The 27,848-nt window shown below is 37.3% G+C and overlaps 2 protein-coding genes across 3 annotated transcripts; one reads left to right on the forward strand and one right to left on the reverse strand.

Annotated features, from left to right (window-relative positions):
* The first annotated feature begins 349 nt into the window (after window positions 1-349).
* gpx3 (glutathione peroxidase 3) lies at window positions 350-6,929 on the forward strand. Its single transcript, XM_052150060.1, has 5 exons — window positions 350-473; window positions 1,905-2,055; window positions 2,194-2,311; window positions 2,721-2,820; window positions 6,278-6,929. The coding sequence occupies exons 1-5, from the start codon at window positions 390-392 to the stop codon at window positions 6,491-6,493; spliced, it is 669 nt and encodes a 222-aa protein (XP_052006020.1). The 5' UTR covers window positions 350-389; the 3' UTR covers window positions 6,494-6,929.
* A 1,664-nt stretch (window positions 6,930-8,593) lies between these two features.
* tnip1 (TNFAIP3 interacting protein 1) lies at window positions 8,594-27,402 on the reverse strand. Of its 2 annotated transcripts, none has more exons than XM_052150008.1 (18): window positions 27,290-27,402; window positions 25,951-26,132; window positions 24,390-24,539; window positions 24,203-24,291; window positions 23,592-23,654; window positions 22,845-23,039; window positions 22,384-22,478; window positions 21,927-22,053; window positions 19,462-19,554; window positions 19,280-19,345; window positions 17,018-17,149; window positions 15,794-15,922; window positions 14,136-14,261; window positions 13,211-13,336; window positions 13,019-13,100; window positions 11,788-11,975; window positions 10,905-10,989; window positions 8,594-10,335 (listed from the first exon to the last, which is right to left on the reverse strand). In XM_052150008.1, the coding sequence occupies exons 2-18, from the start codon at window positions 26,093-26,095 to the stop codon at window positions 10,274-10,276; spliced, it is 1,953 nt and encodes a 650-aa protein (XP_052005968.1). In that variant the 5' UTR covers window positions 26,096-26,132; window positions 27,290-27,402; the 3' UTR covers window positions 8,594-10,273. The 2 variants fall into 2 exon arrangements, with proteins under 2 accessions (XP_052005968.1, XP_052005969.1); XM_052150009.1 differs by lacking the exon at window positions 27,290-27,402 and adding an exon at window positions 26,599-26,820 and having other exon boundaries at window positions 11,788-11,973; window positions 13,020-13,100.
* Window positions 27,403-27,848: the final 446 nt, after the last annotated feature.

Consider the following 27,848-nt stretch of genomic DNA (forward strand, 5'->3'; position numbering starts at 1 on the left):
AATTCGTTAAGCAAAAACACTCCTTGGCTTAATTTATTGTTTTTATCAAATGTAAATATCCAGTCAGATGAACACTAAATTCAAGTGATAAACAATTATGCTCCTTTAACTGACGCTAAAATAGTTGTGTTTTGATCAAATTACAAAAAATAGGCCTACATTAAATGCAATAAAATTATTACCTAATTTCAAACGTGACTATTTTACGATATTTAGCTAGGTTGCGTTTTAATAAACAGTGTCCATGTAAATATGTATTATGTGAGATGAGGCTGATGGTGTTTTTGGCTTGTCTGCGTCACTCTCCTCACGTGTTTCTTCATCTCCAGCACAGTGACACATCATTCAGACAGCACACAGACACCCGGCAGGGACAACACATCGCCCTCATGGGGATCCAGAAGATTCTTTGGATGTGTGTTCTGCTCCAGGCAGGACTTTTAGACAAAGTTAGTGGATTATCCAATACCCAGGTAAGACAAATACGTATTATAAAGTTTTTAAATCTTAAAAATAAATAAATAATAATCTTATGTTATTTTGGTAATGCTTGGAAATTACCCAAAGCAATTAAAGATTAAACAATAGAGAACATGAAAAAGGAGAAGAAGAAAAAAGATACAAATTCAGATTTTCATGGAATTCATTTAGTAGACATTGTGGATGCAACCAGGTAATGTTTCACACTTTACACTAAAATACAGTGATATTAAGACATGTATTGGGATATAAACCTGTGTGATTTGGGTATAACGTGCAGAATATGTTCCCCATGCAATAGCAGGTGAAGCAGGTTGCCACAGAAACTGCCACAGAATATAAATAAATAAATAAGAATCCTGGTCAGTTTATAGACAGTGAAATAAGATGTCCAGAAGACTGTTTTGCAACCTATTAGTTGTTCTTTTAAGCGCTTTAACTAACAGCACAAGTCACCAAAGTGTAAATATTTACTCTACCTTATCAGGCAGAATATAAAACCCACTACTACAGCATTATGATGTTATCCTTTTTTTTTATGCTAACACTTTAAAATAAGGTTCCATTTGTTAACATTAGTTACAAAAATTAGTTAACATTAACTTTTATTAATCTTCGTTAATGTTAATTTCAACATATAATAATATTTTTTTTTTTAAATCAAATGTTATATATGTTAACATTAGTTAATGTACTATGAACTAACAATAAACAATTGTATTTTTATTAACGTAACATTTTCAAAGATTAATAAATGGTGTAAAAAATATATTGGGACCCACTTAATATTAGGTAGCCTTAACTACTATGTACTTAACCATTTGATACAATGTAATTATTATGTACATACACGTTGTTGTAATGTAATTACATTTAAAGTACTTGCATTTAATTACATTTGTAGTTACACTGTTAACTTTACCCCTAACCCTTACACCAAAACCTAACTCTAACCCCTTATCCTACCTGTACCTCAACTTAAGTAGTGCAAATATGGGAATTTTGCTGAACAACATATAGTTACACAGTAAATACATAGTCTTGTATGTATTTAATGTTAATACATAGTACTAAAGGCCACCTTATATAAAGTGTATATATATTGTCCATATTTTGTTTATTGTACCTAATGCATTAATTAATGATAACGAATGGAACCTTATTGTAAAGTATTACCTTAAAAATACATTTTCTTTTTGCTTTTTCTAAAGGTCTACAATAATATTTCTTTCTAATTTCTATCTAATCTAATTTCCTTTCTACTTTGAGAACCTGTTCATTGACAAATAAGATGTACCAACTTTTTGGGATTGCTTAATCTAATATCAATCTAATATTCGTGTAATGTATAGTCGTGAAATGTTTTTACATTTAATTTATTATTTAATCTTTTTAAAGCATCCATCTGTAAACATCTTTCTCAGGTTTGTAACCCAGGTGTTGGTGACACCATATTGAACTATGGTGCGAAAACCATAAATGGGACCCAATACATCCCATTCTCCCATTATGCTGGAAAGCATGTCCTCATCGTCAATGTGGCCACCTACTGAGGACTCACCTTCCAGTATGTGGGTAAGTTTGCAAGTTTTTCCAATTACTGTAACTCAAATATTAGTATATATTACTATATACACACCTCTCATTACACAGTTTGCACGGCAAACACTAAACCTGTTCTTCTGATAATTGTATTGACTGTATGTTAATTAGAATTGAATGCACTACACAAGGAGCTCCATGATGTTGGATTCACTATTCTCGGGTTTCCTTGCAACCAGTTTGGGATACAAGAGCCTGGGGAAAATTATGAAATTCTTCCTACATTAAAGTGAGTTGATTTTACTCTTTGAAATACATGGCACTGCAATAATATTTACATTGTGTAGTTTTAAACGCAGATCCTACAAGTCTGTTAACATGACTAAACATAAATCACTCAGCAATTTTTAATCAGAAGGCACAGTCGTTTAAGAAGAAGATGAGTTTCCTGAGACTTTTGTAAGACTGAGGTCACTGGTCATCTCTCTTGAGCCAAATCTATCTGAGCTTCAGACAGTATGCGATTAGCACATCCATCATCACCTTTAAATTACTGCACATATCATATGTCTTAAACCTAAAGGCTCTAATCTGGGGTGACATCTGAAGCCGCTGCTCCATCCATGACTCCTTTAAATCCCTATTTGTATTCCATATAGACAGACCCTGAGTGAATATATTTCTCCTTGTCTTCACAGGTATGTCCGTCCAGGCAATGGATTTGTTCCAAACTTTCAGTTATTTGAGAAGGGGGATGTGAATGGAGAGAATGAACAGGCCCTTTTCACATTTCTAAAGGTGGGTCATTGCTCATTAAAGCATAAATCTAAACTCGGTGGTCTATTCTGAAAGAGTCATGAACAGCAGGGATAAAACAATGTTAAATGCAAATAATCAAATGCAACTAATCACATAACTGAATTACATAAACAAATATATGCAAGGTAAGAAAAAATATGACCCAGACTAAATTAAATATGAGTTCACTTGCAAAGAGACAAACATGGTTTGTGCTAACTACAATGTGTTTTGTGCTTTTAGTTTTGCTGTAATTAGGCTGAACACATATTTTAAGATCTCTAGCACGCAAGCGCAATACCATAAGTCATATATTCAAAGTCATTGGGCATGGTCATGAAGTTTTGGTATTTTTGTGCAAGTGGGTTTGGCAAAATTGCACATGCAAAGCACTAATGGGCTGGGTCAAGTGCAGTTTAATTCTGAGGTTCTTCACCTGCACCGTCTGCATCCTATTATGTAGTCCATTCCCTGTCAAGCACCAGTGATATAAACAAAAAAGCACATTCATAAGAAGTTGGTAGTGTAAATGGGCTGTGTACAATGATTTAGAAGAAAAGAAATATGGACTTGCCTTCTTTTGAGCATTAACTATGTCCTTGTTGAATGTCAAGCATATTTCTATGACAGTGACATGCTTCTTTTATACGCACAGAAAATGTGGTTCTCGTCAGGATTTGGATTTACGCTCCATTAAATTACAGCAAATGTATAGGAAGTATTATTAATCATTTTCATCTAGTGAAACACAAAACATGGCTAGTATTAACAGTGATTTTATCGGCACACACTTCACTTCTACTGGTCGATTTTGAAAAATTCTACTCATTTATTAAAACAAAACAAAATTAAACCAAAAATATTTCTAAATTCAAATTACACATGAAATGAAAATATATTCAAAATAACTAAGTTGTCTAAAAACATATCTAAATCATTCCACCAGCCCCTTTTGCAGTGACTGTAAGACAACAGGTGGAAAAATACCAATACAAATTAGATGTGCTTTTGAAACGTCTTTCTTAGGAAAATAGCAAATTGTGTTTTGCATCACTTCATTAATATACAATATACCTACAGTTTACGCACATACACCCACAGATAGCGCAAACACTCCTACCCACGCCCTCTTGCACATTGCTCTGGCACAAAAATTGTGCTTAGAATTAGCTCTGCACTTTTTACAACCCTTGAAGTTGGCATTCATTATACTTTTAGAAACCAAAATTGTTCAGTTTCCTATTCAGCCAATGCCCATTGCACATTTTTGGGACAATACAGTTCATTGTAATATTAATAATTGTTTATTGTATGTAATAAATGTTTGATTGTAATGACATTTTTGTATGCATTTGTACAAAACACAAATTTGGTACTATATTGGTTCACCATTTGATGTCCAATGTAAAATCAATTGCAAACCACCACTGATGTAGTATCTACCTACACTGAAAAAACAATCTGTTAAATTTACTGTAAAATACTGGCAGCTTTGGCAGCAAAAAATGTATAGTAAACTTGTTTCAGGCTTTACAGGCTGTACATTTGATGCCTGTATATTTTACAGTTCACTACCGTTTATATTATTAAAACAATATAAACAAATATAAACTGTACACTTACACATTCTGGAGCTATAAAAATCTACTTTTCTCTTTAAAATGTAATGTTAATCACTGTAGTAACTACAAAAGGCCATATGATGACTTATAGTTCATCAAGAATGACCCTTTCAGGAGCAATGACCAATAAAAATGTTGAGACAGTGTTACACAAACAAATACAAAACACCATCAGGGTAACACATGTGACCAGGGTTGTAGTGTTACTTTTGAAATGTATTCCACTACAGATTACTGAATGCATGCTGTAAAATGTTATTTGTTACGTATTCCTTTTGATTACTCAAGGTCAGTAACGTATTATAAATACTTTGGATTACTTCTTCAGCACTGATAGATTTTTCACTTGTTTTGATTATAAAAACTCTGCCAGTACAGTAAGACAAAATACACATGTTAAAAATACATTCTCTGAAAAACCTAAATATCTTATCTTATTCTAAAACAAGATCAATCAAATTGATCTTGTTTTTTTTTTGCCCTAACATTTTTTGCCATAACATCAAAGGTCTTACTTTGCGAATCGCCCTCGTTCTGGCCTCCCACGACCTCCCACACCCAAGGGATCACTCGAGGAGTCAAGGCGGGGGGCGCGAGGTCGAGCAGGATGAATTTGAGGTGGTTCTCATGCCGGCACACGCCCCACGAGCCCCTCAATCTCCATGTAACATGTCTATGCCAATATATTATGTGCGTGACAAGTGCGTGACGCATGGCTTCGTCTTGTCTGACACTGGAGATGATGACAATGTCATGTCTCTCGCTGCATCAGGCGAGTGGCCAGTGGATGACACCACTGAACCCTCCCCCCAGCGAGGGCAAGGAGCGTTTACACACCACTGACAAAGAGATGATTTGCCTAATTTCAAGGGCGGTCAAAGAGCTCGATATCGAGTGGTCTCCTCCAGAGGAACCTACACATTTTCACCTTGATGAATGGTTCCTGCAGTCTGGAAGCTGCCAAGCAACCGCGTCCTGTTGAACTGCCCCGTTGTTCCCTGAAGTTCATAACAATCTGTCAAAAGTGCAGCTATTACATCCTCTCAGTGTGGATCACGTGGAAGAAAACGCGCCTGGCCAGGCATGGCCTCCTCATAGGTATGGACGAACAGTGTGTCTTTACAAGCAGGATGGTATTCTCAAAACACATTCTCAAGGTTGATGTAACGTCTCTCTCTTCACAAGTCCTCTCTGTTTAGAGCGCTTGCTATTTTGTTTGCCAAACATATACTTATGCCCCTCCCTTTAATTACGGGCTCCCCATCATTTTACACTGCCGACTGCATTCAGGCCATTGTCATTTACCATAAAGTCATAGGCACTTTCATTATACATAAACTCCCTTCCCGACTGGGTTCGTGAAGTGGTTAATTCATACTATATGACTATAGTTCATATATTCATTCTGAGTGATCCCCTCCTTGCCCAACATGAGGGTCACTCACTTGCAGCATACTCATGTCGATCGCCATCCCACGAGACTGCAGCATCATGTTTTGTCTCTGGAAGGTTATGTTGTGTAGTGCAATGTGATGGGATTCTGTTCCCCATATGCATTAGCAAACGCAATGTCAAGTGTACTTGAATGTACGTAACCTCGGTTCCCAGTGACGAAGGGAACGAGACGCAACCAAATCCAACATAGGACCATTCAAATCATGCAGGGAATTTTTTTATCAAAGATGTTTTCCTCTAACTGCACAGAATAATTGAAATTGAAACCTCATTTTACCAATTCACCAATGTACCCCAAAACTTTTCTCCATCTGCAACCTAATTCTGCCAAGTATGGAGTTAAATCAAGACGGATCCACATAATCCTCTCTCTCTTTCAGAATGCGTGCCCACCTGTGGGAGACAGCTTTGGAAACCCTGCCAACAGATTGTTTTGGGAACCTCTCAAGATCAATGACATCAAGTGGAACTTTGAGAAGTTTCTTGTGGGTCCTGATGGTAAACCTATAATGAGGTGGTTTTCCAGGGTGACCGTATCTGAAGTGAGAGCAGACATCCTTAAATACTTCCATCAGCTTGTTCAAAAGGCTGATTAAGTTTGAAACTGTGGATTCAATTGTACATTCCTCTTTCTCTCTCTTTCTCTCCTGCCTAAACTGTTACACTAGGTGACACCAAGATTATACTGTATGTGGTTAAGTTTAAAAATGTAAACCTTTGTGAATTGGATTTTTGTTACAAGAATATTAACAGTATAAAATAGTTTCAAGACTGGCCCTTCCAGAGGCCACAAGCAGCAGGTCAAGGTGTCAGTTAGAAGACCGGCATGTGGATGACGGGAAGGCTTGAAAACAGACACTCTGTGGTGCCGGACCTGAAAATGCAGGCCAGTGGGCAGCTCTTTAGTGCATTCAGGCTGCTCAGCTGTTCCCTTGCAATCATGCCTCATCTCCTAAACGATCCTTCCAACTTGCTGTTGTGGCTGTTAAGTAAATAAAGATTGATGCAATAAACTAAATGTTTCCCTTTGATGACTGCATGTCAGGAAAAGATATGCCAATGTAATCAGCACACTGTTAGGCTTTCTTGACATGGGTTACGGACAAACTTGTCTTAACTTGATGTGCTGAAGACTTAGTTTGATGATACACATAGATATTAGCCTCTGGAATTTGCAGACTTTAAGGCAATGCCTGCAGAATGGATTTAAAAAAATAGTAAACTGTGTTTAATGGAGTTGACCAGTGGCCAATATTCTTTTTGGCTCCAATGCGACACAAAATCATGAATACACAAATATTCTTAGCTATACAATTATTAAACTGATATTGGTTAATAACATAACTGTAATAATGTTCGCTTTATATGTTTGCTGCAAAGCCGTGAGTTGAAATGATCTCCTCAATCCAGTCAGCTCTGTTGATGGCTTGAAGCCACAGTCATCTACGAAAACCCTCAAAATCATTCTCAACATCAGAATCCGATAAACGTTTACTGTTTGCAGGTGGTTTCTACCACCACTTCCATGTGTGATGTAAGCGGTGACGTTACCAAGGATTGGTCTATTGTCGTTATAAGCCAGAGAAACTAGCATGCAGCCATCTTAAGAATTTTGTCTCAGAACTTCCGGTCTAGCGGTTATATATTGATTTCTATGGTGTAAATGTCAGTGTGTAATTAGCTATCGAAGTGGATTTGCAGGTTATAGAGTTGTCATAAACTATCATGAGTATTTTAAAGTGTTCAAGAGATGTAATAACAACTGGAAGCAGACCGTGGAGATTTTAATACAAGAGTACTTCATTCATAAATACACAAGATCCTAACTTCCTGCTGTGGACATAATGATATGCATCTGTGCTCATGAAAGTGTACGTTAAAAACAATTTTTAATTGTGTTTAGGGCTATTTTAATAACATTTAAGCATCTTAAAATGTGGGGTGACAAATACATTTTAAGAAGTAATTGTAATTTTCTTGTATGGACTAGCATGTAAAATAATACGAGCTGTCATGTTGGAAATTTCATGTCAACTACACATTTTAAGCCAAATTATTAACTAGATGAAACCTAAAAATGAAGGAGAATTACATGTATAACAATCAAACACTTGTATTATGAAAAAGTGCAGTGTGTCATAGCTGTCTGAATGTGATCTGCTGGTCCAATTTACCTCCGCGGGTGCTGAAAAAACGAACATTTACAGTGACAGAAAAATACCTCATGAGCATTTTCACGTGGTAAAGTGGTGCTGTAGACTCACATCAACTCTTGCTGAAAAATACTTTCTGTGCTCCCTTCTAGTAGCGTCAATTCAAACAGGAAGTTTGATGACAAAATTCGGACGAGCGGAAGCGCTGGAAAAGGGCGGGGCTGAATAATGTGAATACTTTTAAAATATTGATTATTCTAATGTTCAAACGTATTTGAAGACCGAAGCCAAACTTAAAATGTATGGATTATGTCATATTACTAACAAACCTTTAAAATAAATGCCACTTGGATTATGCTATTTTGCTATCTAATGCGAAGACATATACTGTACATTTGTAAGGGTGGCTTAAGTGTCTAAATACTTTGAGGCCACTATATGTGGAACTTTATAAATGATGTGGATTTGAATTCTGTGGCAATCTGCTTGTGTGGGTTTACAAAATAAAAAGATCAAATTAAATGTAACTCTCACACAAAAACATTTGAAGGTTTAGACAGATAGAATATATTTATTATACTAATCAATTACAAAAGTTTCACATATGAGCTGCTTTCACCCACTGAAGGAAAAAGTCATTCCAAAAAGCACAAAACTGCCAACCAGTAAATAATATGAACGAGTAAATAAAGAACACATCTCAGAGTGCAATCCAGCTCACAGACATTTCCATTTCATTTGAAGACACTAATATTAACTTCCATTGTTCAAATTCAACCACATGTTTATAAAAGAAATGTCTGCCTATATGTATTGGCCTTTTACATTTACATGACAAATATCACTGTTAGAGAGCAAATGAATTGCTTGCCTTTTGGAACATTTTATGAACATACAATCCATTTTGTGTTTGGTTCAAAGCATTAGTTGATGCATTTGGAGAGATTGAACACATGCAGAAAACAGCCTTGATGGTGGCATATGACTGCAAAGCAGAAAGGACATGATTCTTACCCTGATCATTAAGTTCCAAACATATTACATGTTGCAAATTGGTCATTTGATGATTTGGTTATTTTCTAAGTCAATGAAGTGAGACCAATGAAAGTGGGTGGCACTGATGTGATATCATTAACTTAGCATTTATTCTGGTCCACTTCCGGTGACTGTGTACATGCACAAACACGCAAACTACAAGCTTCCAGTAGCTACAATATGTAAAGGGAGACACAAAACAATACACAAAATACAACATTACTTAAGACAATAAACCACACTCAGTGGTCAAAACAATAGATTATAAATAACTTATCACTTCCATTTGCACATTGAGAATAATGTTTATGAACACTGAATCTTGAACAAAATTAAGTCTACTATGTTTCCTCTGGCATCCATTTACTTGGACCTGATTAAGACCCTTCTCGATCAATTATTTCAATTACAATCATAAGCATCTAAAAGATCAACAAGCCATATGAAACGCATTTTGAGGTGATCCCAGAACTCTGTTGAACATTATCTAATAGATAAACAGGTGTAATATATGGCTTCAATAAATGGTGGGGCAGATGAACAGTCAGAGGGTAACGCCACCCAGTGGTGATATACATGTGGACACATTCAACAGTGTGTGACAATCATGAATGAGATCAGTCACAGTCTAACTGTTGGACATTTTCAAGACAATTCACCTATAGAGTTGCTGACTTTTTTCATCTTTTCTCAGATTGTACAATTGTCTTTGTCAATGATGAAAGGCTCAATATTCTAAAGCTTGCTTTCATGAAAACTGTTAATTCTGTTGTCAATATAAGATTTTATGTATTAAAGTGTAATTCAAAGTAATTTTCATTCAATGAAGTGGTGTAGGTTAAACATTTCTCCCCTTACTCAACTCTATAGGTATATTGTTTAAAAAAATTATGTTCAGTCACTTAATCCATTAAACAACTGACTTCAATTCCTGCATAGAATTATATAAAGCAGATAATTTAAACTTCAATCATAAAAAGGAAAAAATACTAAATGTATATATTCTTAATTTGCCAGAACAGTGTTTCACAAACAGGATTATAAAACTGAAGTATATAAACAACATTTGTATCAGTGGTAGATATATATATGTACACAGTAGGAAAAAAAAATAGTTTACACCATGCCGATTGAAAATAAACTGCATCATGCTACTAGCCGGGAGCCATTCCAGGAGAAAGTATGTGTTTAGTGCTTTCCAGGGTCAATGTTCTGACGCTCCCTTTTCCCAAATCCAGCTGCTCCCATTTCTGTTGGCATATAAGAGATAGTCTGAGAATCTTCACTCATAAAACAACATTAAAAATGAAACAAAACATTTGCAACACATTCAGCAAGAACTTGATTTTATCCATCCAGGATATATTATTGGTCACAATTATTGCATGGCCTTGTTTACATCAGCAGAAAGTCATTTCAGTGCCAGGGAAATTGCTTACATTTTGATGAAAAACTTGCACTGATGAATCATACACAATACAACCAGGGACATTTATTAAGCAAGAAGCAGGGCCCATTTTCCTTTCATACTGACTTTAATTGATACAAATAATGGGAGATAATCAAACTGAAACTTCACTGGTTAGACCTTGTACAATCATTGTGAAATTGTACGCTATTGCCATTTCATAATGTTTCTTCTGTCATGGTTCTCATTGTTGTCAGCATTTGAACTGCCTCCGGTGAAGCCCACTGATTCAGACAGAACGATTTAATATCACTGGGTCAGGCAGAGATTGTGAGGCAAATCTAAATGGACATGTGTGAGGCTGAATGAATGTAGGATTCCAGAAAAGAAAAAACGGGATGAGTGAAATACCTGCAGTTTCTGGTGGTGGTCTTGCTGTGTCTGCTTGTCCTCTAAAACCACGTGGCTGCGGGAAGGATGTCTGCCAGGGAAATCCCTGCACGAAACACGAAAGCAGAAATCATTACCATTACAAAGATGTGTACAGAAGCCCTCAGAAGACAATGGTTTCGGTCTCTGTCCACTTCTGCGTATTGAAGAAACACTGTAACTTTTGTAAAACCATATTTGAACAAATGAACATAGACACATATATCTACAGCATATCATACAACTGCGTGGTAAAACTGTTAACCACTTTAAAGTGCTGGAATGGCACTATAGTGTCTGTTCCAGGATGTGATGTTAGCTAAATCAGCAAAAACATCACATTTTCCCAATTACTAATAGACAGCTTTACTTAAAAAAATTAAACCACGTGGCATTTAAAAAAAAAAGTCTTAAGAGCATCTATACTAGCCTGCTCATGAGATTGCTTTGTCTTGGAGTGGTGGTGGCGTAGTGGCTAAAGCACAGGGCTGTTAATCAGAGGATCCCTGGTTCGAACCCCACGGCCACCACCATTGTGTCCTTGAAAAATCAAACTTAAGAAAATGAGGCTATAACTAAAACATTTTTGAGGAATACAAAATATTATTAACTTATTAGAAATAAAGAAAGAATTGTAGTTAAGGAGAATTTTCTTGTGTGCTGTATTGTCTTCACAAGATTAAGAGTTGTCTCCATTTTCTGGGTCTAATATAGGCTTTGATCATTTCACATAATTTCCCTGCTGTGGAGGAACTGGACTCAAATGCCTGGCATCGGAACTTGGACAAAATTCAGCAAAAAAACACCATGCACCACATACACACAAAAAAAACAAAACCAAAAAAAGCACTGAACTCAGACTTACTGGATTGACAGGCTGGAAGTCCCTGCCGGGTGCCGTACTGATGTTAGACATCCTGGGGGGGAAGTGCATGGGCCACCCCTCTAAACCCTGATGGCCCACCTGAACAAACGGGCCACAGTATGGAGGGCTCAAGGGGCCATTGGCCGTGCCAGATGTGGGATCAGACGTCCTCCTCTCCTGTTGCCCCTCCAAAACATGGGAAAACAAAATCAAAATAAGTTCTACTTATCTTCAGTTTAGGGAATCAAACAGGTTTACTGATTTTAACATTCAAGTCATTTCAGTAAAATAAAGTCATCATTGTCCAGATTGAATTTTTGCTTGGAAAATTGTTTCTCTATGTAAACATGCACTAGATGGACGTCTTTAACCATTGTGATGCATCACACTGTGTTTTCAAGGCGCTGTGTCAAGAATTTCAACGCATCTCAAACACCTGCATTATGTCCCATTTGTTGTGCTGCATCTAGTTATTTCTTTGTATGAAGATTTTAAGTTTTATTTGAACGTCCCATTACAGAAATGTAATATACAGTACTGTGCAAAAGTCTTTTTTAGATGTTACACAAAAACATTAGTCTTAAGATGGTCATTTTATATCTTCAGCTTTAGTGTGCCAATATCTTTTTTTACATTTCCAAACATTCCTTTTGGAAACAGAATAGAATAAAAAAAAAAGAACAGCAGATGGTATGGCCCCCATAAAGCCCAGATCTCAACATCATTGAGTCAGTCAGGGATTACATTAAGAGACAGAAGCAATTGAGAATGCCTAAATGGATAAAACAAGAAGCTTACAACAACTTATCTGCCAAAAAGCTACAAAAAACTGCACAGCTGTACCTTGGTGCTGTTTTAAAGGTATAAGGTGTTAACACCAAGTAATGATTTAGTTTTTTTTTACGTTTACTGCACTTGACATGCAAGTTAAATGATAAATACAATTATTAATGGGATTACGTTTTTAAAACATCTTTTAAAACATTTTTCACCACTGCCTAAAACGTTTGCACAGTGCAGTAATTCTAATATCAAGTCAAGTGTAAAGTGGTTTTTATATGTGAATATGTGAATTAGATCATAACTTCTTTTCTTCTTTTTATTATGAGTGAGGTATGACCTGGACATTAACCCAATAGCAAATCTTTGAAATCTGTTATTTTGAATACGGAAGTCAAGATATTGTTGTGGGCTACTGTGCTCTCCACCACAAGGGGGCCCATTTGAGTTACCTGCTTGTGTTGCATCTGCAGTCGCTCCAGTTTACACCTATCTGCACGCTCTCTCTGACACTCATTCTGTGCTTGATGAAGCTGAGAAACATAGATATTAAAATCAAAGGATCCTCATAAAAATACTTATTCATGTTCCATTATTGACTGATTTTCTCTGGAGTCATTTCATCAGATAATTAGTTGCCCACCTGATTAGTCAGATTAGTCATTTGACCCTGTAGCCTTTCCACCTGCCGTCTCAAATCTTCTTTCTCTTCATTCATCCTCTCTCTATCGCTTCTCTCCTTCCGGAAGTCCTCTTCAAAGATCTTGACCTGAGAAAAGGCATTCAATGAGGATGTAGATCTATATCTGCAACTTTTGGTGCATTTCAGCAGACTGTAAGTCTGCAAGAAGCTATCGAACCTCAAGCAAACTGTATGACTCACCATGGAACCTTGACACACTCATTTCTTTCAAAGTGTGTTTGATAAATGAGGTAAAAGGACTGCAAATTCAATAAATCTAGAGTTTCAATGAGTGAAATCTCAACTCATAGAGAACCCATGAGAAAAGCTCTGACACAATGACAAATCTAGAGAGTGTACAGTGCTTCACCAAGGGCAATGTGTTAATGTTAAACAGTATATCTATTGTTTATCATTTAAGTTGACATCTTTAAAAGAGACCCCGTTTGCACCTGGTATTAAGGTATGTTTCAGGTGAAAACAAGCAGGGTGTAAAACATTTTGTGATCAGATCACTTCTGGAGGTAGTCATAAAACACATGTGACCACATCATGTTTGACGTGTAAACACTAATCCGTTCTGAAAGTCTTCCAGACAGCAGCAAAGCACCACCCATCACCTGTCAATCAACCACAGCGCTTAAACAAAAAGTATTTGCATAATTACGCCACACTTAAAACATTCAAGAATGTCTTTGCATAAGATAACAAAATGGCATTCATTTTAAAGAAAGGGTTTTTTTAGGTTTAAAATTCTAATACAAGATATATACATTTTGTTATTTAATGCTAATGACATTCATACATTTTTAAGTGTGGTATAAGTGTGCAAATATATTTTGGGGCCACTGTGTATAGACTGCTATGAGGTCCTGTGTGTTTGTACCTGCTCTTTCAGAACTGCTATCTGTGTGTGCAGCTCCTGCTGTCTCAGGTTAGCCACACCCTCTCCCAGGTTCATGCCTGGCTGGGTGGAGGAAGGAGAGTGAAGGTTCAATGCTTCCTCTAATGCCTAAAAACAAACAATATTTCAGGTCAGAACTGATGTATGCTCACACAAAGAACCACATTCATAACAAAATGCTAGATTTCCTTGATAATGAGCCACACGGGTAAATTAGAGTGTGAAAAATAAAAGTACAGATGCATGTAATCTATCTGCATATTGTGTGTAAGCTCGTGTTTACAACCTCCCTTTGGGAACATCTGGGGATGTTGGAACTGGAAAACTGAATACTGTACAACACAAATACTGTATATATTCTTTAAATTATAAAATTAAAAAGACTTTCTTTTGAGTTAGTGTTTGGTTTAAGGGCCGTTTACACAAAGAACTAGTACCATAATGATAACTATATTTGCATACATATCAACGGACGATAAAGTTCTGTTTGATATGATTATACAGCAGTCAAAAAAAATGGATGCAGATAACCTGCTACTGGAATTGTTTTGTAAGCCATTGAACATATTTTGCTGCGGTCTCGTTGTATTTACACGACTTTAACCTGCATATATCCTCAGCTCTTCTCTCATCACTACTAGTAGTTATGATCTCCACTGCTTTTCATACAAACTAGAATTGTAATTTTCCTCGCAACTTCAAATGAGGCAAGACAATGTTGTTGACATTAGTGCCGGATACATGAGGTAATGTTATGCTACCTGCTAGCATTAGCTTTACATTACATCATCTCATACATTACACCATAAATTTCAAGGCTTAACCCAATTCCTTTCAAAAAAAACTTTTTTTAAGGCATCTTTGTATAGGGGGTTTGACTTATAAAACAGCGGTGGGTTTTTTGAACCTCTGCGATAAGCATCTTTGTTATGTCATCTGCCATTTTTGGCGCTTGAGCCCTGTAAAGTCGGAGATAATTTGATTGGCTGTCAATGATCTAGTTTCCATCCACTTTTCACACTATTTTGTTATCGAAAAAGTGAAAATGCCTAAAAAAAAAAGTTTGGGAAATTTGCCGTCTTCTGTCTGTTTCCATTCGAATGGCCTTTTATCGATACAAATTCTGTGCATAATGATGTCACGCCTAAAAAAAACACTTTGTTATGGTTTATCGCAAAAGAAAAGAAATCTGCCCTTAAGCCGTTCCCATACAGAAATGTGTTTCACCTCCCAGATGTCCAGAATTTCCCCCTTCGATATTTTAAAGTTAATTAAGTTTTAATTAGCGATTAGTTTTTGACACAAACTTACCGATTCACTTTCAAAGACATTACTTGATTACTTTGATGCTGACTAAGTGTGCTTTTTGGACCATCAAAAAATCGGTGTCCATTCACTTGCATTGGATGAAGCTAAAAACCTGGGATACTTTCCTACAAATCTTAAATCCTCTTCTGATGAAGACAGAAGGTCATATACATCTTGGATGGCCTAAGGGTGAGTAAATTATCAGTACATTTTCATTTTTGGGTGAACTATCCCTTTAACTTGTGTTGAACCTGGAATATTCCTAAAGAACAGAAGCAGCCGATGGGAAATCTAGATGAGAAATGTATGTGTGTGTATTTTTGGAAACTCACCCTGTTAAGCCGCTGGATCTCTTTCTCCTGGTATTCTGTTTGTTTGGTAAGTGGTAGCAACTGGTCTTGCAGGTAGCGCATCTTTTGTTTCAACTCGCATGTCTCTGAGGTAAGGCATTCCTTCTCACCCTATGAAAACACAATTAAAAACAAAAACTGTAAAAGCAGAGCAAAGCAGTCAGTTACTCTATTTTATGTGCTTTATATATAGTTACAGGAAATGCCATGACACCATTTACTGGCTGACATAAGAAAAGTTAGAAGAAGGACAAGCATGTTAGTATAAAGGACCTCATTTACATGAGACAAACATACAAGTATTGTACACAGTATTTTGGCCTTCAGAAAATAACTGCGGTTCTGTGTCAAGGCCTCCCCTATGGAACATCTTCAGAAAAACATATTTGCTAAGTCTGCTGTGGGCAAGTTATGCTGAAAAAAACTGCACTATTGTCTGTAGCTTATAAATAAACTAGAATCCACGAGAGCATTGAAATGCACAGAGGAGGAGGCCATAGATGTGAAAATGAAACCAGTCGTCATATGACAAAGTTCATGACACTTAATAAAACTCACATTATGACGCGGGTTAATTGGGGTATTTGACAGTCCCCTAAGGGGAGTGAAGGGAAACTATCATTGTATACTAAGAATGTTACATGGTCAGTTGGTGGGAAAAACTGGTGCTTACCAAGAGAAAATTGAAGCACTGAATGACTACATGAAGCCTTAACTGAGCTCTGTGGGAGTGTACATAAAATCCAAATGTTGCATCAAGAGCAACTAAATTAGATGGATGAGACAGAAGAGGTTTATTGACAGAGGAGGACATGATGCACCTAGTCTAGACTGATTGGTGGCATAAAGTCTGGGAAACAGCTTATTCTGGCCAAGAACTGCAAACTTAGACAGGAAGACACTGTATGACCGACATATTAAGCAACCAGCCACAGATTAAACCACAACAATAGACAACTACGGAAAATAATCATTCAAATTACTGTTTCGAAAAGGCCAACCTGGCAAACTTTGGAAAATCCGGTGATTAGTTCTTCCTCAAAAACATTCATTCTATCAACACAGTACTTTGTAAATTGGACTTTGTCTGCATACAGTCAGCAAATCAAATTTGAGCTCGCCAGATTGCAAAATCGCTTGTCATTATCATTTGCAATATGCATCAGACTCTCTGTAAACAGGCTTTGGGCTGAGACTGCGGTGTACCTGCACATTGTCGATCTTAGACTTGGCAAGGAGGAGTTTTTTGTCATAGTCTCGCTGTTTCTGCTCACGATCTGCTTCAAGCTCAAGTACGGCCTTCTGGGAGTCAGCGAGCCGCTGCCGCAGGTCTGTTATCTAGCAGGAAAAAGAGAAATGGAAAAAGATATGACATTATACAGAGCAATAAGAAGTCAAAGTGATAATTCTCACTACAACAATATATATCTGTTTGTCATATTATACTGACAAAGCTTCAAGGTCTGTCAATATGAGTGTTGGATTGTGTCAGGGAAAAACATTGTATATTAACACTGCCGCACATAGACTTAACATAGTAAAATGGAGTTATAACCTAAATCAGGTCTGCCAAACTGTGATCCATTCTCTAAAAGATGGGTTTGGCTTAATTATAATCACATTCAGAGTGTGAAAACTGCAGTAACTATAAAATTACAAATTGTTCTATAACCAAAGATCTTATAACATTCCCTCTTCTGCGAAAAACAATGGGAGATGTCTTAAGGAATATGTCATTTGAAGGAATTGTCACGATATTTATCAAAACATCCAGATGCACTCTAAACGTTCCAAACAGCTTCACTTGATGTAGATTCCAAAGTATGAGGGAATAATACAAAGTAAGTAAATACAGAAGCACTCTCGTTGTGGAGTAATTGGAGCTGGAGCAAATCTTGCATGTCGAGCTTCTTTAAAAGAAAAACCCCGACATTACATCATAAATGCAGTTATATTTAATGTGTTATAGCTTTATTAAAGGTCAAATAATACAGAATCAGTTCATGCAAATAACTACAAACTCTGAAACAGGCATTTCTTTGTGCGGTCAGTGCCTCTTCTAGGAGTAGCGCGAATGTCCTGATCAAAGGGGGAGAGAATTAAACAGCATCCGGCTGATGCACACTCGGTCACAGGGACGCTCATCCATCGATGTGCCAAAACAACCCAAAAATACAATGTTCTTAAAGCCACAAGTCTAAAGAAGTTATGTTTCAAATTTGAAGACGATCTAAACAAAAAATTAGGTTCCTGCAATCTTTTTTCTCTGTAAAATCACTGGAAGCGCACAGAGTAAAATTAAGGCTCTGCCTTTCAAGACGACACAAAAACTGACTGCACTGCTAGGCTATTATGAATAAAACTATGCCCCATTTTTAAAAATAGTCTTTGGAGACAGGCTCGTTTTGTTTTACGACACTCTAATATATAACATAATATACAGTTTTACAACATGAATGCTGCTCATATTGCATATTTTGTTGAATAACGATGACGAATGGTAATTCTTTCAGGCGAGATCTCATGTTAACAATGGAGAGTATATACATTTTTCTCAGATTTATCACTTTTATGGACAAAAAGTGCTATTGGATGTTTTTCAATGAACGCTTGTCATGGACAATTGACCCAAGTGTGGCGAACCGGATTCATCTGGCGATCGCGTTTCATAAAAAGGTATGAAGTCCCGTTTTGATATTGCATGTTTTTACCCATCTCTATGGGGATGGAATGACATAAGGGTGAGCAAAATCTTCATTTTTGGGTAGTTTCATAAAGGACAGTAGCCCATTTTAGTCATGTGATGCATTTCACACTAGCAAGAATCATAAAATCATGAAAAGCAAACAAAGAAATGGCATAAACAAAAAAGGTCACAGTGGGAGATATGTTGTTTTTGTTCCATTGCTTTAAATTTGAACACGTTCCTCAGTGACGACAGAGGATGTGTGTAGAGAAACAGCACCAGTTTGTTTTTTTTATAATTTTTTGCAACAGGCATCACCATCTCTGAGCCGTGAGATCACGGGGCTCTGCAACCTTGGCCAGCCCCTCTGGCGAGCCACAACAGGAAGACAGTGGGTACGAGCGAGGTGAGGGAAATTCTGCCAGAGTGACAGGAGGGGCCTGTGGTCTGCTGTGCAACACCGTGACACTCACAGGGCTGCTTTCCATTCCTTTGCCCCAACAGCATTTCCACCGCCATCCAATGCAGTAACTTAACCTGTCTGTGTTCTGCGCTTTACACAGGAACTTCACAATGATGTGATTCATATGCTACAATCACCCACCTCTAATCACATGTGCCATTTTGGTCGGGCAAACTCATTAAGCAATATTTGTTTCTAAGTAGAATGATTCATGCTTTGTGTCTTTATGTCATGCTTACCGGCAATAAGGTGAGCCAGAAAGGTTACAAGGCTGACTGGAACATATTTATAGATTTCTAGTGTATAGGTTGTGATGTACCTTTTGCTCAAACTGTGTCTTCATAGAATTCCACTGAATGTCCCACTGTTTGTTCACCTCCAGTACCTGAAGAAAAAGGTCAAACACTACATCTTACACGGCACAGTCAAAACAGATGGGAAATTATGACTGCTTTAAAAGGCCAGTATGAAGCAAGCAGGGGACCTCCGTAAAATTCTTACATCTCTCCTCTGTTTCTCCAGAAGCTTGATCTTCTTCTCGTAAACCTCCGGATTAAGGGTCTTTGATGGGGTTTTTTCCACAGCTTTACCAGACTATGAATATAGAAATTGTTTTAATGGTATATTTGTGCCCAACTGCTCATGTTTTATGACAGTTCATACAAAAAATAGTTACTATAAAGTAACTATATCAGTCTTTCTACATCAAACTATTCAGTAGTAACGTGTAGTGGTGCATGTGTGCTGTTTGAATTTCAGGTGGCTGCTTTTAAACGCTCATATGTTTATTTGTGCACATGCTCTGTGAAGGGAGTTCACACATCGTGTCGGAGTATGAAATGTAAAATGCTCATCTTGGTCATTTATGCCCATCTTGGCAGGTATTAATGTAAATACAGTCAGTTGTCTTAAAATAATTTACCCAAGCGCAACAAAAAAATTTGATGTGTCTAGATGCTACGCATTAGGCCTTGCAGTGTAAATGTGGCCTAATTGACCTGCCACTGTCTATTATGTTCATTTGATTAATGGAAAAAATGTAAGCAGTGTTTAATTGAGAAATACTAACATAGGCTACATGCCACTGTTTTTAATTAGTTTGCCAATACGTATATTAACATTGTGTTTAAAACATATTTGTTTTTGGCTGTGGTAATAAAACTAATATATTGAGAATCATGAAATGTAACTGGTATTGGTATATACTACTGAAAATGTTTTACCATTACAACCCTAGAACTTTTAAACGGAAGGAGTTAAAATATTTAAAACCAAAAGACAATACAGTAATAATTAGCCAATAGCATCCTCTGTCAAATAGAAAAGTGACCAATAAATCATTCTAAAATGCCATATAAGTTTCCATCTGGGCCTGTCACGATATAACTGGTTATTTGAGACAACTGCAATTATTGGGCAATCAAATTCCAATCACATTTTAATGCCCAAATAGGGGAATTTTAAAAGAACATACTGTATAAATGCCATGAACGGAGCGTTTGTGTCTCATTCAGTTAAACTAAGAACGTCACTGAGCCACCGCAGAAGTCAACAAGTTCCTGTGATTAACTGCGTTCGAAATCATTCACTCATTAACTATTTCCTATATAGTGAATGGCAATGATTGCCATATTTCTCAGCGGTGAGTAAATTAAATGAGTGAGTGAATTCGGACGAGAGTGTTGGAGCTCTGGTGCTGTCGCAGAAACAACGTCACATATGAACTTTTAAAATACTTGTGCCTTACTTTTTATTATTATTATATAATATATGAATACAATAAATCTTCATTCTGTTTGTCATTTTTAATATAAAGAAAAAACACATTTGATCAAATGAAGATTTTAAAAGATCATTTTACAATGTATCTATATGTTTTGTTTCTCTATATGTTATTATGTTATTCTAATCAAGTAATGATTTGTCATCAAGTAATTTACTACATTCAGCAAGAAATAAAAAATTGTTTGAGTGAAGCAAGCAGTAAACACCCAGCTCGTCCGTCTTCCCCTTTGTGGATTGTGGGAAATTAACCAATGTTGAGTGTACATCAAATGTACATTTGAAATTAGAGTGCATTGTGGGTAAGAATGAGTGAACAAAAGTAGGGAACGAGTGGCTCACTCAGAATTCAGACACTCCTACAAAATGGCAGGCACCCAAAATAGTGCATGATAGGGGGCAGTTTCAAACACAGCTATAGTGAATGCAAAGCGCTCTGGTTTCACTTTAAACTATCATGTAATGGCGAATATTCCTGGTTCATACACGCAGTGACACAAAAGGAGACACGCTAACTCTTTTTCCATCATAATCACAATTATTTTTTTGACAATTAATCGTCAGCCAAATTTCATAATCACGACAGCCCTATTTCCATCCTATATTCTTTCCACAGAACTGACATTGACTCTTAATTGTCATCCCATTTAAATGTAATAAAACAGCCCTATTAGACTGAATATAGTATGTGATGATATCAGTTTTCAATCACAGTGATTAGATGACAACCAACTAAAGGACAACAGAATGTTCCTGTCACACCAACAATCCTGAGGTTGTGTAAGAACGTAAGACACAATTACTGTCAAAATGTATTGTTCTTTCTACAGTATTTAGTCATGTTGTGAAAAAAGTCCACAAATGAGGAACTTAAACTGAAAACCTATTAAGGAAGGGTAGTATTCAGAGCCACAGTGGTATTCCCAAAAGTCATTTAAGTGGCAAGAGTGACTCAAGGAGCTTCTTGATTTAGAAAAACCGGAGAGCAATTAACACGTTGGTTCTTTTTGAAGAACTCCCACAGAAAAAGCAGACAAAACAAAAAAGCAACTAAACCTCAACATCACCAGACTGAGAGGGAAATTAAAGAGAGCAAAAAAACAACAATATACATTTAGAAAGGCACCAGGAATTCTACAGCGATGTCACCCGAGATACTGAGGCTCGTGAAATTAAGTGCATACCTGCTGAGTCATGGTCATTTCCACCTTGGTTTTGGCAGCCTCCTCTTTCACTGGCTTCTCCTTTGGGCTCGGCTGCTCAGTCAGGGCTGCTCCGCCGACCTGCTCCTTAAGTTTCAAGTTCTCCTGTCTGTCCAGATTACACAGAACCAAAACCAACAGTGAGGAACACGGAGCAGGATTCTGATCAATTCATGAAATCATGATGGGGCCAGGAACACATCATCATCTGGAAAGACCCCTCAGTTCCAGCACAGAAGGAAATACTGAGTCCCCTGATGCCATCCTCATTGCTTACTCACACTGACTCATTTCACAGATTTACACAGAGGAAAGTGGGCTTTGTTTTTTTTAGTTTTTTTTTTGCTTACAGTCAATCCTTGAGGTCTTCCATGAGTATATAAATAGATGAGTCTTTGATAACTGAAACCAGTACAGTAAACCATGTGAACTAAATTACCTCAGCTGTTCCAAATCTCGGTTGCGATACTGAAGGTCCTCTTCCATTTTTTTCCTAAGCTCGTTGTTTTCTTGTCTTAGCTGTTCGCAGAGTGTCTAGAGATAAGAGCAAACAATACTCAGCAAGATATGCATTTAAAAACTACGTTAATCTCAATTATTTAAACCAACACAAATCGATTAATTGGTTCAAATTTGGCCTATAAATCAGCTGGTATTTCACCATTTTCAGATTATCCGCATCAGCTTATACTTGATTTTTCGATTAACAGAAGTGGTCATTCCACCTAGTGTCAGTTCCAAAATCTATAGTCAAACTTGCCTGTATTCAAATATTTTAGAGAATTTTGAGTAAATATTCATCAATTTTGTATATAGGCATTACATTAGCCATTGGCCATCCTGCTCTTTTAGATAGATCTCATATCAGTCAACCACTAGTAATGGGCATTCCAGACTCACCTGTAAGAGAGATGTTCTCTGTTCGTTCTTCTGGACTTTGGATGAGAGATGGTGGAACTCCACAGCCATGCGGCCAAGATGAGCCAGCAGCTGATTTGGGTTGGACTCTTCAGCAAACACACTGAAAGAACTCTCCAGTCGCCGGAGTTGACTCGCCAGCTCCACGTTCTCCTCGGGCATGTGCATCACTCCAGGCTGCAATACGAAGTACTGTTTGATAAATACCACCTAAAATATTTTCCTTAAAAAAAAACATGCCATATAATACCAATCACTGGGCACATGTTTTGGCTCTCCTAATAGTCATCTATCATTCGTGTTTGATACTCTGGAAGAGTGCTACAAAACCATAACCATGACAGAGAAAATTCTCAAATATCTCTACAGTTATATTTCCAGTTTTACTTGTGAAAAAACAGTGTCTCTTTACCCAAAGAGGTATTCCGTAAACTGAGTCACATGTGAGTTTTTCATTCTATAGGCTTACTAACTAAATCCTGGAGTTTCCCCCTCCCCCCCTGAGTCATCCAGGGAACAGCCTCACACCTGATAATGAAATGCACTGAGAAACAGCCGAGCAACTACAGTGACTGGAATGTGTGTCACTTGACTGGTGTGCCCAGACACACAGAACACAATATGGAATGTTCAAAACAGAGCAATAATGCAGCAAAACACACCAATTTCACACATGTGCCGTTTGGAGAGTGCAGATGCCCAGGATTTCCTAACATCCCTAAAACTCACCGTCTGGGTTTCAGAGATTGTCTTCTCTTCCATATTCACCACTTCAAACTCAGACGAACTTTCCTGTAAACAGAAAAATTCACAGCGTTACAAAATTTACGGACAGTCACACATAATATCAACTCATAAAGTATAGTTTACCGTTCATGCAAGAGGAAAAATGGCCTGCTATTCACAAAACTGGAAGTTACATTCTCATGAAAAATTATTGGGAAACATTACATTCACATGTAAAATCAAAGGTATAACAGGTATGTTCTGACAGTAATGCACGATATGAACTCATAAAAGAAATGGAAATATACGCTCCTATTAGAAGATTTTCACAACATATTGCGATACAATATTATATATTCACATATAACATTAAAGCTATAATCATAATAAAACGTGATGACGTGTGTACCAACAATATGAACTCAAAGACATTTTTCATTCACAAAAGAGGAAAATGGTCAGCAATTCACAAAATTGAAAGTTACATTTACATGTTACATAGCATAGCACATTCACACATAACAAGATATAATGGTAATATACAGAAATTATGTGTGTAATTTGTAACATGTTTTGTTTATTGCCAAAAGTAGTATTTCTAAAAAAGTGCTTACAGTTGCCTCTGGTTGTAAAGTATTTCCAATTAAGCAATCTCGTGATTCTTGCCTTTCTGTTGCAGGATGACTGTGATGTTTGCCATGACCTAAAGGAGCCACAATCATAAAGGATCCGTTTTAAAAACAGGTCTTTTCTGCCATGGATCTCGCTCAATCAGAATCTGAGATAACATTTAAACTGTACCGTGCGTCTCTGTCTGAATGGGTGCACCCATGCACAGACTGGAGGCAAAGCTGGTCGTGGATGACTTCAGGGCTTCGTTATCCCTCACCAGCTCCTCTACCCTCTTCCGAAGCTTGGCTGCCTCTGTCTGAGACTCCTCTAACAGGTCTCCTATCAGTCCCAGGGGAAAAGAATGTGTTACATGACATGTCTCAGGCATTTGTATGTTAATGCTCAGTTATTATGTCACAATGCCAGCTATTGAAAAGCTGAAAATCTGTAATCTCTTCTTCTATTCTTTACTGCTAATTTAGAAACATGGGTTATCCCTGAACTAATAAAAATGTTACACCCTTAGATGACTCAGATTTCTAGAATGAGCAACATTTAAGGAATTTAACTGTAGATCATGCACAATTGATCACAGCTGAAGTTTATTTTATGCAGAAAGAGACATTCTTAAGTGAAGTTCACCCAAAAAGGAAGATTCAGTCATCATTTACCCATCCTGTTGTTGTTCTAAACCCTGTATGACTTTCTTCTCTAAAACACAAAAGGAGTTTCAGCAGAACGCAATAAAAGTGAATGGTGACTCTGGATAACAATGTGCTTAAAATCCCCTTTCGTGTTCCACAGATGACAGTCATACTGGTTTTGGAACAACACGAGGGTGAGGTAATGATGACAGAATTTTCATTTTCACCTTTGGGTGAACTGTCACTTTAAATTAATGGAAGTGAATGGGGCAATTCCATAAACGTTACAATACGTACTGTTCCAAGAGTATAGCCACAAGACATAATATGTGCGTTAACATGATTTCAGTGTGAGAAAATCACTTATCACAAGACAACTTAATTACCATGACGATGTAACACCAAAAACCCTAACTAAAAGGCAGACCGATATCGGTTTTACCAATTACTCTGTCCCGATAGTTTCTTTTTAATCGTTTTTTTCATCATTTTCCTTAATTTAGTCATTTGAGTCCCCCAGTGTTTAAGGATTGTTTATAATTAAAAGTCCTACATTATGAACCAAATCTGATTTTTTTCTAGTTATTATTAGGATTTTGCACCCTAACATTTTGTTTTTTTACATTCTATGAAAAACTATCGCCCAATGAATTGCTTATCGTTCTTTCCCACCATCTTAGTTACTGGTATCTGCAAAATCCACTATCGGTCAACCTCTAGTAAAAGCAACGATTTACAGCTCAAATAATACATGAGTTTTAACAGAAGAATGAATGTAAGTGCTTTTATACAATAATAAGCTTCCCATTTCTGCCTTTAAACCCTCTAAAAATTGGCCCCATTAACTTCCATTGTAAATTCCTCAATATAAGATCAATTTTTGCTTTTTTTAAAGAAAAGAGGAATGTCGAAATAATTTTTTTTGGTAATCAACATTGTCACAAATGCTGTCGATTGAACTTAACTTGTATTGAACCAGGAATACTGCTTTAAGGGGTAGATGACCAGAACCTTTCTTCATGGACTAAAACCAGCCTGACCAATCAAGTTCTTCATTCTCAAAAGCATTAAAAAGTCTCATTGGGCAGCAGCAGTGAATCCCTCACCTAAACTCTTCAGACCCTTCATTCTCTCTCTCAATGTGCTGTTCTCCTCTAGCAGCTGTCTGTAGCCAAGGCTGCTGGCCACGTCTTTGACCTGGCAATCACTCCCACCGGGGTCATAGATGCGATATGGGCCTTTTCCCTCCATCTGTCACCTGGTCACTTACCAAACATGTTTCCCTGTACTAAAACAAAGAAATCAGATGATCAGTGTGATCAGAGTGTACTGTAGACACTCTCAGATTACCACTGCAACATGAACTGTCAGCATGAAATGGTGTAAAGATTGTGGATTTGCAAGTCAAAGAGAGGCATTTGAATAATAGCATCTTGGGGATTTCTCTTTGGCTATTTCAAGACTTGATGATTTGAATGCTCGTCTTTGATATCATTACTAAAATGCGTCATTTCAGGAGACATTCTAATACAGTGGACATCTCAGCAGATGCAGAAGTAAAGAGTTTATGCATTTCCCACCAGAGTCATCCAACCAGGGAAGGCATAGATGCTCACTATCATGCAAACAGAACAAAAAGACAGAAGCTTCGAATATTTAAACCAAGTGACAGATTAAACCAGCAACAAAAACAAATAAATAAATTATCAAGTACCACCAGAAGACAATCGGACACCAAAAATACAACCACCTACCTTGACAACAGCAACACCCGACCAAACAGACCAGCTAAAGACAAGACAGCTCTAGTGTTGTCAAAATCACGCTAAGTTATCTTAGACAAGAGGAACTATAATCTAGAGTATCATGTTTATTAATAAACCTCATCTCTCTCTCTCTCACTCTCTCACATACACACACACACACACACACACACACACTCTCTCACACACACACTCTCTCACACACACACTCTCTCACACACACACACACACACACACACACACACACACACACACACACACACACACACACACACACACATTCTCACACACACTCTCTCTCACACACACACACACACACACACACACACACACACACACACACACACACACACACACACACACAACCAATTAGCTTTTATTATAACCATAAGCCGAAACACCCTACCCACACAAGGTCAGATCTAACATATGTTGTATTCTAAATAAATTACTCATTTCAAAACAATAGATGATGCTATTAGCTTAGCATCCGGCTAACGGCAGGTGATCTGTTTACCACGCAGGCAGACAAAAGCCTCCACACTAGCCTTCCCTAAAGTCATAAATACCTCCTAAATATACCCAACGTAGCACTAGGAGATAAAAGAAAAGTGGTCACACGGTAACGCTTGTACTTTGCTGTATTCTTCCTTTAGGGAGAAAAGAGGAGCTCTCTCTGTACCTTGAAGGAGACGCGTCTCAGATCGGCCGGAGGTTTGCGGAAGTGATTCGCGGCGCGAGTCGGGAAATTCCACTCCGCGAGCAGATGTAAACAGGGGCGCGTTCACTCGCTCTGAACAGAAACACATACGTTCGCGAGTTTTTGAATAGATAGGAGGCTGGGCAATGACCATGTCAGGATACGATTTAAAACACTAGAATTACTTTGGCGTGTTTTGATACAATATTAACTTTTTAATTGGCATTTTACAGGACTCTTTTACTTTTCACTTGACGTTTCTGTGTCACTGCACTAGTTATTTTGCCTAACGTATTGGACAGCACGCACCATGCTCTAACGCTTAAGTTCGTACATAGTTGTGGAAGACATTCACCACTAAAATGTCCCGAAAGCGAAATATTATGAGTGCAACTCCATGCAACAGACCAATGCAGAGGAAACTTTTAATACTAATTACTATTTTAAAGTGATAGAACACCAAAACAAAATGGGCTACATGTTTACGAGTTACTGTACTAGGAGAGAAAAACGTGAGACTAAAAAGTGACACCTAAAAGCA

This window comes from Xyrauchen texanus, chromosome 19 (assembly GCF_025860055.1).
Source record: "Xyrauchen texanus isolate HMW12.3.18 chromosome 19, RBS_HiC_50CHRs, whole genome shotgun sequence".
NCBI lineage: Eukaryota > Metazoa > Chordata > Actinopteri > Cypriniformes > Catostomidae > Xyrauchen > Xyrauchen texanus.